This window comes from Homarus americanus, unplaced genomic scaffold (assembly GCF_018991925.1).
Source record: "Homarus americanus isolate GMGI-L3 unplaced genomic scaffold, GMGI_Hamer_2.0 scaffold30108, whole genome shotgun sequence".
Taxonomy (NCBI): domain Eukaryota; kingdom Metazoa; phylum Arthropoda; class Malacostraca; order Decapoda; family Nephropidae; genus Homarus; species Homarus americanus.
In genome coordinates, this window is record NW_024748109.1 from 3,854,986 (window position 1) to 3,875,040 (window position 20,055).

Here is a 20,055-nt window from a genome sequence, read left to right on the forward strand (position 1 = left end):
GGCGAACAGGGAAGCAACTTGCATAAGGCTTCCCAGGCCAGTACACAGCCTTTTCACCATCAAGACTGCTCCTGTGCCTCCTCGTGGCAACACATGGTAACTGGGTGCCTCGTGGGCCCAGGCTAGACCTGCAGGGGATCTTGGAGCAGCAGTGGGCCCCAAAGGAATGGCACATAGGCCCACTGGCATGTGGAAACATCTTAGGACCTACCAGCCACTGCTCCACTGCCCTTGCGGATTAACCTTAGCAGGTAAAAGGCTACGGGAGTAAACCTCGAACGAAATATCTGCAGTGGATCTCTGCAACAGTCAGACATGGTTACAGAGCTCCAGTAAGACCCCAATGACGGTATAGGCAGAAGAGGTGACCAACATGGGAACCCAATGACTACACCCATGAAGGCAATGCAAGTGCGGGACAGGCTACTAAGGTGAAACCCAACAAACTGGGCTATCTGTAGTCCATTGCAACTCTCCATCTCCCCAGTCATTGCAACACTTGCACTACTGGATCAGAAAAGGAGAGCCAAAATGTGTGATTGCAGCCTGCGCTCCTGCCTCACCACATAAATCAACTCACGCCAAGAGCCATCATCCAGCTCATCATACTTCTCATCATCATCATCATCATCAAAACATCTATACCCCCAAGAGTTCTATGGTAACGGATGAGTGGTGATGGGAACAGGCAGAGATGACTGCCGGGAGTCTCTAGTCACAACTCTGCACATGCTACAGATAAGATGGTTGTTTATGCACTGTGCGACTGAGCAGCCCTTTCGAGGTGCCACTCTGCTCACCCCACATGGAGAAGGGGCTAGAAAAGGTGCCCTAAACATAGCCTGCCTAAAGAACCAACCTGTCTGGGCAACTGCACCCAGTAAGGTTATAATCACAGATTAAAGCAAAACCAAAAAATACAACCTCTTATGGTCACTGCATGGAATGTCAGGACCCTTCTGGATACTGGCACAAATGAGTTTCCTGAAAGAAGAACCACCCTTGTGGCAAAGGAGCTGGCTAGGTATAACATCGACAAAGAAGCCATTAGTGAGTTCCCGGCTCCCAGACGAGGGTCGACTCACAGAACGGGGGTCTGGCTATACTTTCTTCTGGAAGGGTAAGCCTGCTGTGGAGAGAAACCGCATTTATGGAATTGTCTTTGCCACTCGCCAAAGAATCCTACATGGGCTAACTGAAATGCCTGTTGGGATCAACAAGCACCTCATGACGCTCCAAGTCCCACTGAATCACTCATGTCATGTCCTCTTCATCAGTGCATACCCCCCAACACTGGATGCAGAGGATAACATCAAGGAAGCCTTTTATGCTGACCATTACAGAGTGCTAACGACTATCCCCAGAGAAGATAAGGTTGTGTCATGTTAGGTGGATTTGGCATCCTGTGTACCACCGCCAAGGCCGGGGTCAGAACACTCAGATGCTCACGGTGCCCACAGTTTCCAGGATGTCGGTCACACTAGAATAACCCTTTACAGTATAGTACATCCTTCTTTCCTCAAACAGCCAAACTGTGGAATGCTCTGCCTTCCTCTGTGTTTCCATACACATACAATCTGTCTCACTTCAAAAAGCTGGTTTTCCGGCATCTTCGTGGTGTAGAATAATATATTCTTTTTCTTTTCTATTTTTAACTTCTTTTTACACTTATTTTTTGCCCCCTATGCCCCGGTGTGGGTTGGTGACCTGTGGCCGGGTGGGCTATTCTCTGTAAAAAAAAAAAAGTGACTTCAATGCCAGAGTTGGAAGAGATGCCGACATATGGCAGGGAATCATTGGGAGAAATGGACCTGCAAGTCTAATTTCAACGCCCAATTCCTTCTCATCAAGTGTGCTGAACACAACCTCACTGTCACCAATACCTTGTTTTAGCAAGACGACAAGTTAAAGGGTTCGTGGCAACACCCACGATCCAAACACTGGCATCTCATTGACTACATCATTGTCAGAGAAAGAGATCGCCGAGATGTCCTCATCACCCGAGCCCTGCGTGGTTCAGACAATTGTGAGAAAGATCATCGGCTCGTCAAAGCCAATCTTTCACTTCATGTTGTACCAAAACGGTGGAGGCAACAAGCCTTCAGAAGATGTTTTAACACTAAGAGTCCGGAGAATCCAGTGGTAGCACCTGCTTTAAGAGAGCAGCTCAAACATGAGCTGATAAACTACCACACAACAAACAACCCAAATCTTAGTGCCAAATGGGGTATTCTTGACACTGTCAGGACAAAATCCTGCAAAGAGACCCTCAGCCAGATGGAAGGAATACACCAGGATTGGTTTGATGAAAATGACCCAGAAATCAACGTACTCGTCGATGATAAACGTGTTGCTTAACTGACTGGCAGAACAACCCTCGGTCTCGAACCAAAGCTGATACCTTCCGCAAGAAGAAAGCGGCAGTCAAGAGCCAACTTCGTAATGTAAAGAACGAAAGGTTTTAAAATAAAGCATGTGAAATGCTGTATTAGCCCCTGTCTCATAGGCAGAAGTACTTATATAAATATGGGTTAATATATTTGTGTTGTATAACTAGCACCCAACCTGTAATCTTCCGTAGCTGTGAGGTATCATGTTTAGTGCAAGTGATGGGTAAAGTTCCACGCACAAGGCATATCCCCAGAATATCCTAGGTCAGCTATCTTGGGCTGGACCCAGCAGCAGTCTTTACTCATTTCTCACGCTAGTCGGACGTCTTTAGAGCTTATCCCAGATAGTTCCGTCCGTCTTATTATAGCACTCACAGCTACAGTGACTATTACAGTGATATCCTTTTGAAAATGTACATAAACCCTTTTTAGAATAAACGAAGAAAAGGAACATTTGGGTTTCGCTACTAAAACTCTATCAGCCTCTAAGGTAATTGGCTAGAGTATAAGGAGTAAGCGCCTGGAATATAAGGTAACAGCTTGTCATGCTATGACTATGGACCAGCTGGCTAAGGACTCATTGGCTGGTTCAAGCAGCAAATATTGACATTAATCAACGTCAGAGTGAGTCATAACGGGACTGGCCAATGAGACGGGACCACGAGGTGGTGCAACGGAGGTGAGCTAGCAGCAGCGAACCATCACCCCGGCAGTCGGACTCCTGGCTAGCCCGGTCAACACTTGCTGCCGTGACCTGTGTGTGCTATGGGAGTCCTGCCATGAGATTTGTGCTCTGGGAGTCCTGCTGTGAGGTGTGTGTGCTGTGGAGTCCTGCCGTGAGCTGTGTGTGTGCTGTGGGTATCCTGCAGTGAGCCGTGTACTGTAGGGGTACTGCCGCGAGCCGTGTGCTGTGGGAGTCCTGCTGTGAGCTATGTGTACTGTGGAGTCCTGCCGTGAGCTGTGTGTGTTTTGGGAGACCTGCTGTGAGTTTTGTGTGTGTACTGTGAGAGTGCTGCCTTGAGCCGTGTGCTGTGGGAACCCTGCCGTGGAGCCGTGTGCTGTGGGGAGTCCTGCCGTGAACAGTGTGCTGTGGTAGTCCTGCCTTGAGCCGTGTGCTGTGGGAGTACTGCCGTGAGCTGTGTGAATCCTGCCGTGAGTCGCGGGTGAATCCTGCCGTGAGCTGTGGGAGTACTGCCGTGAGCAATGTGCTATGGGAGTCCTGCCGTGAGCTGTGGAGTACTGCCGTGAGCAGTGTGCTGTGGTAGTCCTGCCGTGAGCCGTGTGCTGTGGGAGTGCTGCTGTGTGTTTTAATTATTAAATAGTTAAGTCCACCTTTATACGTTGTTAATACCAACCCTATTATTCTATTGGAAATAGCATAACATAGCTTCATGAGTGCCTGTTACAAGTGGTGACAACCCAGGAAGGTTGTTACATATATGACAGCTCAACAAGTAGCTGTTATACAACGGTAACAGTCACCTAGTGGTTACACAGTTGAGATAATCTGTTCTGTTACTGTGTAACTGTTACAAAGAAGCATTTGTTACACGGCAAAAGCTCACAGATATCCCAAGATCCGCTAATTTTTCAATTCCCCACTAAAACATTTTATGGGCCAATCACTAATGCAACAGCACCCCCTGTTCATCCAACAGTAACTCCCTAAGTAAAGACGAAGAAGGTATCTTTCAGCTGAAAAAGCACTACCATTCGCTGCTCAATCGAAACACCGATGTGGATGTGCTGACTACCCAGCAGGTCCCTCAGCACCCAGAGCTGACCCACCTCAGCTCTCCTCCATCCCTGAATGAGGTAGCTTATCATCAAACAGATGAAAAATAACAAAGCTGCAGAGCCTGATAAATTCCAGCTGAGGTGTATAAAGCAGAAGGACCTCTGCTTACCAGCCACCTCCACTTTGAACTGGAGAATATATAGGAAAAGGAAGAAATCACCCAAGTTTTAAAGACGCCTCCACCATATTCATAAGAACAAGGGAGACAGGTCAAACTGCGGAAACTACCAAGGGATATCTCTGATGTCCATAGTTGGCATGATTATAACCCGAATCCTCCTAAACAGACTTCTTTCTGAGGCGGAAAACTTCCTCCCAAATTCTCAATGAGGCTTTAAACCATCACATGGTACCACAGACATGATTTTTTCTGCCCATCAGATACAGGACGTAGTCTATGTTCCATCCTCTGAGTTCGCTGGGAAGACAAGAGAAGAAATGCCAGTACTCTCGCTGACACCAAATGTAGGAGCATCGAGGCTACCATTATCCATGAACAACTACGTTGGACTGGCCATGTTACTCACATGGACGACAGTAGAATACCAAAGCAGCTACTTTTTACTCACCTAACAAATGGTAAACATAAGGCTGGAGGGCTACGGAAAACATATAAGGATAGTCTTAAGACAAACCCGAAAAAGTGCCAAATCGACCCCCTCACTTGGGAAACAGTTACTCCATACCAAAACGCTTGGAGGAGCACCACATGAGAAGGTGTCAATACTTTCAAGTTAGCCCAACTGCATAAAGAGACAGACAAGCACTAACGTTGGAAAGACACTGCCGACGCCCCTTCTGCACTAGATATAGCCCTCCACACATGCAACATGTGGACAACCCTGCCAGTCCCATATCGGCCTCTCAAGTCACCTCAAAGCTCACCAACGAAGGTAACATCCTAGCGCCTACGCCTGTTAAGGTGCCATGACCTTGTCCCCCCACGAGGTTAATCGAGAAAAATCAAAACTTTTCCAAAATAATTTTAACCTTTTTAAATTACAAAACAATCAAAAAGAAGTAAGAAAAACTATATATTGACCCCAGAAACTTCCTTGTGCCAGCAGTGGTGAGGGAGAGAATGGGACAGAATTGTTTTGACAGCTGACTTTCTTCACTATGCACTTAGCGGCCATTTTCTGCTTGCCTTTGTGTCAGGGATGGCCAGTAATGCATATATTTAGTGATCATAATACTTATTTCCTATAAATAATTAATTTCGAATATTATAATTGCTTTAGTTTTCATAAAAAGTGCTCGGCAACACACACGCAGTCGGTCGCGAGGCTGTCTTTGTGTTTGGTAGAGCAAGTAATGAATAAAATAATAATAATTCCACAAATAAATACATTTATAACATAATCATAGCGTTGTTTCCAGTAATACTACACTACAATAAAACTACACAACTACATGATAAAATGGACAAACAATGAAAATGAAACAAACAAAAGCAGGTAATTACTTTCAGGAAGCTTCCCTGTGGCTGGAGCGAGGCAAATAGTCACACTGGAACCTGATAACCTCGGCCATTTAAACAGTGGCGGGAAAAGGCGCACATTCTGGAATGTCACCTGGGGTGCGCCGGTCAGGGCGTTTGAACTTCACCCGGGGTGTACGGGTTAATAACTCATATCATTGTATCATAGCTGGATGATTGTCATACTGGTACTCGTTTCTGAGTGACAGCAAAATAGTAATAGTATTAGTAGTGTGTGTGTGTGTATGAAACAGGATTTCTTCAGAGTAGAGAATGAGTACAGGAATGTAACTGAGAAGAAGACACTGGATACTGATGAAGATGGCAGCAGCAGTGGCTGGAGCAATAGGTGATTATCTTTGAAGTGGGGATAAAATGGGGAAAAAAAAGAAAAGAAGAAAACAATTAACATGTAAAACTACTCACCTTAGTTGCTGTGTGATACTATTGGAACGTCTCATAGAATTGAATGAGTCTTGTGTATCAGTTGAGGGTCGTCTAGTCTGCAAAAAAATATTTATAATGGTTTTACTTTGATATGATTGTTGACAAAGTTTCTGGACAAACTTAAAAGATTACTGATTCTTCTCATAATTATGTTCAATCCCTTTCACAAAATATTTGACAAGAATCAGGCAAGAGTTTGTGTTGTAACCAGTTACAATCACAAAACAAAAGTAGAAGGAAAACCAGTCTAGCCTGCTTTATTGTCTTTGCTTTGAAATACCTTTATACTTGTAACAATTTCTACACCAAAATATATTCTCAGCTGATAAACCTAATTTCATCAAAACTGGGAAAATGATTTGTGCACCAACTCACACTACCAGTGTCACCTGAAATGTGTTCCTAGAAAAAATAAAAATAAATGGGATGCATTGGCAGTCAACAAGAATAAAAAAGAAATCACAATGAGGTAAAAATACCTGAACTGAGAGAACAGAGCAACAGAATACTGAAATGAGATTTTCCTTGAAAAGAACATGAATATAATCAGTATAAATTCAAGAAATAAATAGAAAAATATGAAGAAGATAAGGTCACAAATAAGATATAGTAGCTATATATGCAAGAAGTGAATGTGGAAAATGTAAATTTTGAGGGATGGCCTTTTTTAATGTGTATAGGACTCAGTTTCCCATGGATGAATTAGGGTGGAAGAAACAAAGGCACTATCATTTCTATTAATGATGATTCTCTTTTACAGTTACAGTAACACAGCACTACACTTTCTCCATCTTCACACTAACATCATAGTGGTGGCTATTATTCAAAGTTGCTGCTACACACATTGGTTTGCCCCAATTTGTTTGCTTGTTTAGAGTTGGGTGTGCAAAACTTAGGCACAAAACAACCATTGATGTCAGAGGACATAAAGTAAATAGACTAAGCAAAACTAACATAATGCAACTTAAGATTTTAGCTAGGTTAGGTTAGGTTAGGTTTGGTATGATAATATGCACAAACTAATTGACTTAATGAACCTAACCTATGGCAATCAAATAATCTAATGTTGTTAAATATGGTGGGTTCATATCCACTGTCATAAGCTGCAGCCACCATAACATATATTGTTGACAGGACCATTACACAATCTATTGAAACTTAAATGAGATTCTAGATAAAAAAAAAATGTCCCCCATCAAATCTGTATTACCCAGCATAAGCTGAATACAGCCATTTATTGCAGACATCCAAAATAACTGAATTAGCCTTATGCATAAACAGGCTATGTACAAAGAGCTCTCTAACAAAACTTAATTGAAAGTTAAAATAGCTCTACTGTAAACAGTGGGGTCTCATTTTGTGTGGGTATATCGTACTGGTACACATCTGTGCATTGAACATCCATGCAAGCAATGTTCTTTTATATGTGTTCAACCAATTGCATAAGCGATAACCTTTCACACAAGACCCGCGTAAAATGAAACCCCACTGTAGTCACTTTCCTTTTAAAATTTAAATATTTTGCTGTTTCCCATACTTTTGACTATACTTGCTATAATACAGTACTTTCATCCTTTATGTACACTTGTTTTTCAATGTGCAAGTTATGACTCTTTAAATAATATGATGGTTAAATCAGTATAAACACTTCTTTTAGTTATGAAATGATCCTTAAAATCCTATTTTACAACCAAGAGTGGACTTAGATACCCATGTTATTCAGCCAGTCAAATTTGGGGGTTAGATCCCAGACTTATAACTAACAGGATTGGCTAGGGACTAATTAAATGACAATCTATACTCACCCCTATAACTGGAGCCCTAAACAGGGGCCATAAGAGACAAGAGTTGTCGTTTCATTGCTACAAGAACAGTGCACATTACTTCGGTCACTTGATTAGTTACAACACGGCAACCACAACCATCAGGAGGAAGGAGGGTAAACTGCATCCCCCAGTTCAGTCTAAGCTATCAATTGGGATTTCAAGATTAATCCATCATTATACAATTCACTGGGTGCTTGCCTCCTATCTTAAGGTTCACAGGTTTGATCCTAAGGCACTTCTTATCCATACAGCAGTAAATGGGTACTTAATTTTACAAGTTGGGTAAGTGAGGACATTCGGGTGAGAGGAAGAGGATGGTGCTGCACACACACACACACACACACGAGAGAACTGACTAACCACGGAGTGTGTGTGTGTGGGAGATGTGCACCTGCCAGTGGTCAGTCAATAAAACTCTAACAGCCTCACAGATAGGTAAATTTTGATGGCAAATCTTGAATAAAGGGCCACTAATTATTTTTTGTGAATAAATGAATTCACAAATATGGGGGGATAAGTGTACTGTACATAAGTCCATCAACTGCAGTCCAATGAAGAAGTGTTCACTCAAGCCACACCCACCTGAGGAATGGGAGCCAAAATTAAATAAGAGAGTGATTATCAGATATTAAAAACAAATCTACCTTTGGACAACTCCAGTGACAGAAAGCATTAACGAATCACTATACAAAACCCATCCCAATGGAATCGCCATATTTCTAGACAGAGCATCTGCCATAACATTAGACTTTCAAGCCATATGCATCGCCAAAATATACAGGAGAATTTTGAGGGAAGGAGGAACATCACCTCTCAATCTACCCATGAGGGAAGCCTGGGAGTTGCTCATACAAGGGTACATACAATGCGGAGAATTATTGGTAACCAAGACTTAGGGAAAAACAGAACTTATTTGTGCGCTTCAAACTCACAACAGAAAAGAGAAAAGTATGTGTCCAACTAACTGACGCAACAAGAAACATGGCGATGAAAAAATCTGGAACATTTAGCATCTAGCCAGACCTCACAGATTATACCAGGATTGCACTTCACTGTGCAGTGCAGGACCCCAAAACCTGAGATATAAAAAATAAACAACACAAAAATGAACAGCACTGGAACATACAACATGATTGAAATACAGTACAACAATCCACACTGTACTGGGGTGAACAGATGACTCTCAATTCATTAAAAAGCAGCTCTTAGCTCAACATTATAGTTGCCAAGACCCACGTCACACTATTTCTTTGCATTATGTAAAGAAAACTTTTCTGCAAACATGAGGGAGCCCTCTGCAATTTCAAGGGTTCTGTTTTTGGAAAGTCTCCTGAATGCAGAATTTACAAACAAAAATAAATTAGTTTAATGGCAAAAATGTGGTTAGGTTCCCAAGTCAGAAAAGACCACACATTTGCTCTTAGCAGCCACAGAGGTACAAATGACTGTTGAGCCAGTCGGCACAATAGGCGATGATGCACTGCCATGCAGTTGCCACATTTGAAAGTAGACACCTGAGAGACATTTATATCAAGAAGCCCAAAGTGGAAGACCTAAAATATGAATTTATACAAATATTCACATTGTTATCTGGAGATACAACTGCCACGATTGCTAATCTAAGAAAATGACTGTGGTGATCCAAGTCTTACTATTCATTCAACAAAACACTGATCAAGGCATATTACAACAACGTAGGCTCAATGATACAGTCCCCTGTGGCAGTGACACGAGAAGAAACGGAATACAGGTATGGGATGGTTTATCCAGTGTCCCAGTATCTGGAATGCTCTATAAAACCCACTAAATACTGGAACTAATTATTTAAAATGAATGCGAAGTAATTCCTGAGACAAGTGGGAAATTTCCAATCGTTTCCCACCCTATATGTTATGATTATTTTTCAACTTGTAATTCCAGGTAGATACTGTATACAGTTAAAAAAAATTATTACTCATACTCAGTCACATGAGCACACACACAACCCTACATATAGATTTGCCCCCCCTGTAAAAAAAAAAAAAAAAAAAAAAAACATAATATATATATATATATATATATATATATATATATATATATATATATATAGAAAATCGCTCACTTTTGCCGTTAATGTAACCCACAGGTCCCGCCAGAAAGTGAATAACATAACATATGGGATTAATTGAAATAGAGTCCGGCCCCAAACTCCACTTTTTGACGACACACAACTATGTTGTAGTAAAAATTTTATCTTAACTTTAAAAACAAGTAATATAGAAGAGAGTTAGGTTAGGGAAAAATAAAGGGTTAACATAGGAAAATAAAAAGGTTGGAGTTAGAAAAACTAAAAGTTATGCTGGAACACTTATGTTGATAGAAGAGATGGAGTCGGCATCACGGGGATGGAGGCTGGTTCGAGGCAGAGGGCAGATTACTGGCCCTCAGGTGAATCACCATTACTAGGTGAATCACCATCACTGTCACCTGATTGTCAGGGAACTTCCCTGACAAATCCCTCAAAGTCATCTTCACTGTCACTATCACTGGCTTGGGCTGGCTGGCCAATTGGGTTCGCGAGTAGAAGAACTTCAGTTATGCTTTTTGGCGGCTGGTGTTTATGTTGTCTTGATACACACGTGTGCAGCTCCATGGCCTGCAGCGAGAGTGGAAGACTTCTATAAGTCATAAATCATTCAGCCATGAGAAGGGAAGGACTTCATTACTGCTCTGCACACTCCATGGCACCCTTAATATCACTATAGGTTAAACTGTGTTCTTGAATGGCGCACCTTCTTCTCCTCTTCACTGGCGTGATCTTCTTCCAATATCTAGTCGGCAGTCACTTCAGGATCTTTCAGTCACCTCCAGGATGTCGTCGTTGGTGAGATACTCAGAGAAGCCTGAACTGTAACAGTCTCATAGCTTCTCGCAGCAAAGATCCACTGCTACTGCAACATTCAAGACCTCACCAAGTCACAGATTGGCTCCTCTCTGCCTGGTATTCCATGCAACACATGTCTCCATCGTGACAATTGCCCAGCAATAGACAGCTGATCCCGCGGCGCTCCACAAAGTGCAGCTTTTCTTGATGTTAAATACTCTCAAATTGTTTGAACAGTATCTTTTTGCTGTTCCAACTGTTGATCTCATCTTCTTGGCCTCTGCTTATCGGTGGGCAGTCTGCTCAGGTTCGCAACTCACTTCCCTGGTATTGATGTAGAAGTCGTTCAGGGTTTGAATTTTTTTGTTGAGAATGCAGCTTTTTACATTACAGATTAACTCTTGGTCCTTGGAGGCTTATAATATAGGCGTAGTATTTGGGGAGGAAGGGAAAGACCACTTTTTACGTTGGGGTGGCGATCTAACAGTAGAGGCAGTGTCCTGGTCGTTTACATCAGCAGCAACAAAAATATTAAGATAGCACATTCTGTAAGCTCACAGAATTTCTTTGTAACGGAACAAAACAGTCCCTCAAACCCAGGAGAGGGACAGTGTAGAGAACATCACGCCTTCGTCGTTAGCCAGTGGACATTTAAGCAGCGGTCATGTCCATGGTTTTTGTAAAGCGTCTTGACTGCGTGCTGTGTGGATCACCGATAGCAGGCTTACAGGTAGCGGAGGCATTGGTGGTAAACAGGACAGTGAATGGTGCCTTCACCATCTTCATTTGAATCCTGCATTCTTTAGCGAAGGACTTGGAAGGTAGCTTTTCCAGAAAAGACCAGATTCAATTTTCTTAAACACCTGGTCGTACTGTACTTGTCCTTCCTCCATAATCTCCCGTAAAACGGATGAGAGTTCCTAGCCGCCTTACAGTCAGCCTCGCTTCTTCACCACCAATGTTTATATTGGTGATCTTATTCAGATCTTAAACCTCTTAACCACCAGAGAAGCATTAAAGGTTTGGGCTCTGTAATTTCCATCTTTTCGTGCCACTGCCATGTACCCAGTTCCGTCGTAGTCCTTAACAGAAGCGTGCCACATATATTTAAATTTGCGCCACCAGCGCGCAAGCCAGCTCTGGCTAATTTTTCTGTCTTGAGAAGCACCTGGTTGTGAAAATACTTGATCATAGAAGCACCTGTAGACTTTGTGATCTTCATGTGCTCCTTTATCTTGGCTGCATCCTTCTTTATTGTTCGAATCGTAGATTCATTCACACCATGCTGGCGAGCCAAATCAACCTGCTTTGTTCCTTTCTCCAACTCTTGGATGATGGTATATTTCACATCGTAGCTTAAGGAACGTTGTGTCTTCTTTGGCTTAGTGCCGCTGGGTCCAGGTAAGGAAAGGTTTCTCTCTGGGGGTGGTGGTCCGGCGGAAGCCATTTTACTGAACAATGGATGCACGATTACACGGTGTGGCCTTGAGGGATGAAACTGCCGCGGCTAGGTCAAGCGTCGTCTTTCCTCCCTCCCTCCCTCCCCCCCTCCCCCAGGTGGACACGTCATAATACTTTAAGCCAATTACAGCTAGCAGCAGAGGGGGGTAGGGATGCATGGCCAATCACAGTCGGATACGTCATATGATGTCAGTGATAACGCAAAAAAGACACACACTGCGCAACCTTACCGCGCGGCTTGCCCAAGCGGAGGGAGGAGGAGGGAGAGGCAAGGAGCACATGCAGGCAGGCGGGCGGGTGGTGGGTGGGGCGAATCTAAAAATAGCGTCGCGCCGGACACTCTCTGCATAATGGGGTTCACGTACCGCGTAATGTGAGCACATTAGGTTCTGGCAAGGCACCGCGTAAACGTGGAAACGCGGAATGTGGGACCGCGTAAAGTGAGGGTTAACTGTGTGTGTATATATATATATATATATATATATATATATATATATATATATATATATATATATATATATATATATATATATATATATATATATATATATATATATATATATATATATATATATATATATGCAACTGAATCATAAGCCAAAGGGATGAAGTACAGGTTGAAGCTCCTATATCTGGCAACCATGGGACTAGCTCTGAGCTGAATATAGGAAATTAACATTACAGTGGTCCCTCGGTTAACGAGCGCCTCGGTTAACGAGATTTCAGTTAACGAGTTACCTTCCATAAGATTCTTAACTTCGGTTAACGAGCAATCCCTCGAATAACGAGTTTCTTACGAGCCAACCTGAACATGATTTCGCTTGCATTTGGCGGTCCACCAGCTGTAGTATTAGTCCGCCAATACAGTACAGTAATCGGTTCTAGGGCATAAATTCCTTACCATTTTAGCAAATATCAAGAAGTTTATACTATTCAATAATTTTAAAAGTTTAATATTAAATTTTTTACTCATTTTAACAATTATTGAACATAATTGAAGGTAATGAAATTAGTTTTATGCATGCCATCCAGCCTCTCAACACACCATACAGGCGTCAGTCTTTGTATCTTTTCAGTGGAGGTAACATCTTGTTTGAGACTCTCTTCAACTAAATGCTTTTTTTCTGTTTTTGCAAGCAAATTATTGGTCATTTTGAAATTTATTTTACATATTGACAATATATAATGCAGTGCAGTGTTGATTTAAAGAAAATAATCTTGAATTGCACCAAGAGAACTAAAATTTTATGGGAGAAATGGCGCCATGGGGTGACTTCTCTTCCACCCCAATGCCTTCTCTTCTCCACCCCCATTCTAATTCCCATCATCATCATCATCCAGGAGCCTTCTACATACACACTTCAAAGTAAGTGTACTTTTCTACCTTTTTTGTTGAATTTAGGCAATTTTCGGTGAGCTGGAACCAATTACCCAAAAACCCATTGAAACAATGATTTCGGTTAACGAGTTTTCGGTTAACGAGCAACCTTCTAAAACGGATTGTGCTCATTAACCGAGGGACCACTGTACATATTTAGAAGGTCGTATTTTTTATGTACTGTACTTTTAACAGGTCACAGATACAGGTGTTGACCATTATACGATGGACCATATATGATCAATCAGTTTTATGTTAAAAAGTTAACATCATTTACCGCTATATCATGGATAAGAGCAGTTTTACAAAGGTCGTAACCTTCTAATAAATACATATAGTATTTACAAAATTATTTATAATACCTGTATATTTTTATTAATTTCCAAATCTAAACTATTACATACAGTATTTCAAATTTATGTGCGACAATGACATGTACTGTACATAAAAACAGCTGTTGATTCTCTTAAATAATTCTGCTTGCTGAGAGATAATCAGTGAAACTCTTAACATACTGTACTTCTTGAAGTACAGTACAGAAAGATATACTGTATATTATAAAGTACAGCTCTTCCCCGTCTTACGACGGGGTTAGGGACCCAAATCCAGGTCGTAAGTCGAAATGGTTGTAAGTCAAAAATGCTTAAATAATACATATAAAATATAAAATGGGTGTCTCTTTTTCTTCTCAGCATCACAAAACTCTCACTTTTAAGGTTGCCAGTCATTTTAAAGTGAATTACAAACAAAACTTTTGTCAGTACACAGTGCAATCACTAACGTTGGGACTCGAACGTACGTAATTTGGCAAATTTTGGTACGACTGAGGAGGTCGTATGTCTGGGTGGTCGTAAATCAGGGAGAAGCTGTAATTTTATTACAAAGGGCTAAAATTTCTATCTCTTGTGGAAAACATATGACGTTTATATTCAAATTATTCGCTGTCTTGCAAGGATTCTACCAATGTAAATTATATTCTCCTAACTTTAGTCTGTGATATTGTATAAGATAAACACTGTAAGCCTATAACCACCAAACCCTGCCTGGGAGGAGGGAGGAAGGGAGCTAAGAAGGGGAGATGACATGTTTGACAGTTGGTGCCAAAGGTCTAGTGAGGTATTTATTTGTTTATTTATGTCACAGAAGTGACTGGGGAGAATATAATTTACATTGCTGGAATTGGGGGACTGGTGGTAGAAGCGATACCGTTCTTGCCTCGCAAGCGAGATGTCACAGGTTTGATTCCCGGACCGGTGGAAGTTGTTTGGACTTACTTCCTAGCCCCCATTAGTCCCTGTTCACCTAGCAGTAAAGTAGGTACCTGTTGTAAGTCGAAAGTTGCGAATTCGTATTCAGGGAGTTGTTGGAGCTTCCAATAACTTGATGACATAAACCACTGACTCTTCAGGCTTCTACGCCCTTAACTCATGAGACATAAAGGCAAGCATGAACTTAGCATGCTTCCCTGTTGGGTGCTGTAAACGCTTCTGCGCTTCGCCTTACACAAGGATGCACTGGAGTGCCCAATAAAAAAAATAGAAAAAAAAAAAAAATTGCTGGAATTCTTATAAGAAAGTGATTAATTTGAATATAATCATGCTATAGTTTGCACTAGACAAAAATTTTAGTAATCATTTAGTACATTATTTTGAGTACATCTACTGTACAGTACAGGTTTGCCCTTAGGACAGTGTAGCGTGCCCAGAGAAACATTGTCAATTGTGGGTGTCGCTTTAAATACATAATCTTAAATTGAATCTCTTTAAATCGACGTTCTTCTGCTTATCAATCTCTTGATGGCAAGTAAACCCACACAAAATGGAGCCTTGAAGCATTCTTCAACTTTTCCAGAGGTTGACACGAAAGGGAGAGCAGATATGCAGTCTCAATATACATTCTCTTTCACGTACTTTCTGAGTAAACTGATCTTAACAAGGTTAGAGAGCACCTTCCATAGACAATGGAAGCAGCACATCAAGGTGTGGCCCTGCTTGTCTGAAGTCCATATACAACCTAACTCTTTACACAACTGTTTCATGCAACAACTGCTGGAAGGAACAAGTCAATAGCTTGTGTTCCTCATGCCCCATCTATGTTAACTATATTAATTTCTTTGTTCCCTGCCTTCCAGCCCTTACCAGATACTGAAGCCACAACAACTAAATCTGAAGTGGAGGCTTCCCCACCACAAACCAGATAATTCACAGAATCCAAATATGTTATCCAATCTTTCCCTCTCGTTTTTCCTTCCAAATTACTTGTGCTTACCAACAGATTTTGGGTGTACTTTCAATGACTACACTCTTAAATTCCTTCAATTCTTCATCAACCCCTCTATCTTTATATCTATTGGCTACATTCTCTTTTCTCAGCTCATCTACTTTTATGACATCTCTCTCACTTCTATGAATTTCTTTCATCGCAAACTTTCCATTTACTTTTAACCTCGTTACTACCAGGTAATTATTACACTCAATCTGCCACCGTTAGTAGAACAATACAGTAATCTTTTGTCCTCATTACATAAATTAACACTCATCAAGATTCTCCATTATTCTGCTTTCCTGTTTACATTTGGAATTCTGTCTGAATCATGTGGTCCTCACTTTCACTTTCAGTTCATTTTTATTCATTCCTGACACTTGCTATTTCCCCACAAATCACTCCATATCCCTAACACCAACCTATGCATTAAAATTCTTACCAATGTTGTATCATTTTCTCTCTCAAACTGAATCTTTCAATGCAAGAATTGAAGTCTTCCCAGAACCTACCTCTTTTTCCCCCATTTTTACATTCCTGGTTCATATGCATTTATTATAGCCCATCTTCCACACCCTCTTACTTATAATGTAATCCATAATATTCTAAGAATAGCAGCTTTATATTTCATTAGTCAATAAACCTTCCCACTCCTCCTTTTATTCTTACTCTTTCAGAAACTTCTGAATTCATACATTTCATTTTTCCCCAGTTCACATCCTTGCCTTTTAGATTTATTTTCACACAAAACCAACAGTACACAGGCAACTCCCTTGCCTCTCACCAACATGTCCTGGGTTAAATCACAGATCAGATGTGGGAAGGGTGTTATCCAGTGTGTCCCTACCAAGCATGGTAGGTTTTCTATGGATACTCCTCTTTCCTACTGTACTAACACTGGACAATGAAGATCACAATAAATAACAGATGGACTGTCCGAATGGCTACAAGTTTTAAGCTGACAAGTAGTGGGATTAATAAATCAAATCCAGCTTTCTTTCACTATCACACATTTAATAAATCTTCCTTTATCACTCTGATTACATCTATGCATATCCTAACACCTAACTCTCATATGTCATGTTTCTTTTTAGTAAACGGCAACAGAAAAAACAGAAAAACATAAATGTGGGGCTATTACAAACTAGGAAGGAATTACGTCGAGCCCTAAGCAGATAACCTGTTCCCATATCTATCAGTACAGGGGGAAAAAAATCACAAATACATTCCATAAATAGCACTTCTCTTCAGTGGGTGATTGTGTGTCACCCACTTTTATGTTCAAATCCATCTACCGTATACAGTATGTACTTGAAAAGAATTAATCTCGAATAACGGAGTCCCCACTTCCACCTGTAATCTCATTGATGGTTTTCTATAATACACAGAGAATCCCCAGAGGTAGAACTGATATTCTAAGAGGTTCATCTAAGGGTGTAAGAATGGCATGGGAATGACTAGAGATCAAGTACAATGGAGATGAATTCTGTGTGAAAGTTAAAGTGAGAATGGTGATGTGTCTCACTAATACATCAACAGTCAGTGAGGAGAACACATATCAGTACTTAGTAATCTGAGTGTCCTTCATTTTACTGTTTCAGTCATTATAGAATATATCAACAACTTTTGTTCCATTACAATTCAATTTTCCAAGAGAGTATATTTAGTTACTTTTACTTAGTGTTACTGTACAATATAAAAATTATCCTTCTCATTTTCCCTTCCATCTTAAATTGCTAAGAATAAAGAATGATAAATGGTCTCATTCCCAGAACAAATCATAAAGTCAAATATGAATGTGTAAGTTTGTAATAAATAAAACCAAAAGATTAACTTTACAAAAATTAGGAGTATGGATATATGAAAAAAGTAAGATAGTAAAGTACAGGTATATTTAAGTGATAACTGAGAGGAGGAGAAAATAGGTGATAAGGGATGGGTTGATAAATGTGTACCGTAGATATAAATAAATTCTTAAAAGGTAACCCTAATTGCAGATTTTAGTTCTGATTATTCTATCTAAAGATAGGGCTGGTACCTTCACAGGCAAGCTATTAGCTGTACTCTAAGACAAGCCCTAACTAACAAAAACCTCTAAATATAAAATTGGCATGAAAAATGGGCAATAATATCTTATATATTAATAAATATATTAAAATATATATACACCAATGTACAGAATAGCATTCAAACATGCACTTATGAATACAATCAGTAAGTATGCATATCAAGAAACAGAAAACACCTACTACAGGTACTGTACTTGAAAATGGGCAGCGATGGCATTATCAAAGCATCAGCTTCAGGCAAGAACCTACAGTACCAATAATTATCATGCATTTGGTTCAATGACCAGAAGAATAACACATACACAAACAGGTGACAGCAGTATTAATATTGGGTTCATCTAAATAATCATATTCAAAATTTGCAGTGGCTTTCCTCGTCTGATCATGTACAAAATTATGCAAACTGAAATACCATTTTATAATTGAAGAGTTTCTTCCATGTCTGGGATATAATTAACAGAATACATATAAAATACACACAATGTTCTCAAAATAATTTGACCAAATATGTTTCAGTGCCAAATGAAACAAAAACACAGGTAAAATAGTGCATCCTGCTGGTTATTAAAACAAAACATGTAACATATTGAAAAATAATATTATGAAATATCTTGATGTCACTACAAGCATTAATTAAAATATCAGATTGTCCCACAAATCCAATGCAATAATATCAACTTTTCAAACCATAAATTTACGATTATTTTCCTTGTTAAAAACTCAGATACTTTGAAAAGTGATAGTATGGGAACCAATTATGTCTTCATTCATTATCATGAGGATGCTATATGACACATGTGTGCAAGCTGAAAAAGAAAACTGGAAGAACTATTACACAAAGAATAAATACCAGAACAATAATTTGGGCAATTGTACCCCACTGAGATACATGCCAAAAGTGGAGTACTCTACCTTTTTGTGGTCTCATAAGAAAATCTTCAACATGAAGGGGTGAAATTGATGGGGGAAGGCAATACCCAGATATATATATATATATATATATATATATATATATATACTGTATAAGTATTGGCTACTGTATGTGCCGAGATGCTTCAGGCACGCAGAGAGAATGGAGACCAACTGGGTCAAGAGATGCATGAGTTTGATTGTGGAGGGGAGGGGAGCTAGGTGAAGGCCAGGAATGACATGGAGAGACATAAGAATCTGATGAGAGAGACTGGAAGAGTCCATGCAGTTTGGAGAGCTGCCATCAGGTTCTCACGGTGAACCCACGCAAGTATAGAAAATGGCCGTAAAATAATGATGATGATGATAGTGGTTATTTGCTTAAGTAGTTTCTTTTCTTTCTTTTTTTTTTTACATTCACAAAAAAAAAAAAAATACTGGTTTCTTTTTAAAGTAAGAGGATTTGGCTCTTTATTGTATCACAAATATTTTATCTGAAGTTTAAAATTTGTTTTGGAAAAATTCAATACAGTATGTGAATTGCTTCTGATAGCCTTTTTTAACTTTATTGTTTTTACATTAAACTTGAGCCCCTCTAATTCACCCTTAATCAATTTGGATTTCACCGCAATTTGAATATTTTTGGCAATGTTGAATTACTCAGCAACTTTTCAACATTGAGACCTATTTGTCTTAAGTACACTGCAGTTATCTAATTTATCTTTGTGTCCGACAAGTTGAAACCTGTGGTTCCATGAAGCAGAACACCGCCTCAAATACTGCCTGCACAGGGCTTACATAAGTTACACACATTAATATTCCATCCAAGCACATTTCATTAAAAAACTATCACTATAGTAAAACCCCTGTGTACCGGACCACCTGAATAATGACACATCCGAATAATGGCATAAAACCCTGGAAAAAATTATTAAAAAATTCGAAAAAATATCTTGCAGATCATTGTAACTGTTGAGAAGTGATGTGGTATGGACTGCGTGGTCCCGCCTGCATCACAACAACACAGCTGTGCTGTACTCGTTCTACGTGTGGCTATTACTCAGTGTAGATATGCCTGTTTTCTCGTGACATATAAATAACACACACTGTAAGAACCATGCCCAGACAAGTATGTAAGGGTAAGACTCCAAAGAGCAGAACGCATCTTACCA

General features: G+C 40.3%; 1 protein-coding gene across 3 annotated transcripts in view; it reads right to left on the reverse strand.

Annotated features, from left to right (window-relative positions):
• The window catches only part of LOC121880178 (F-BAR domain only protein 2-like), a 291,016-nt gene that overhangs the window by 68,605 nt on the left and 202,356 nt on the right, over positions 1-20,055 (reverse strand). For all 3 annotated transcript variants that reach the window (XM_042387303.1, XM_042387304.1, XM_042387305.1), the window contains one exon: positions 6,095-6,171. In XM_042387303.1, coding sequence (XP_042243237.1) covers positions 6,095-6,171 — 77 coding nt within the window. The remainder of the gene's footprint in view (positions 1-6,094; positions 6,172-20,055) is intronic.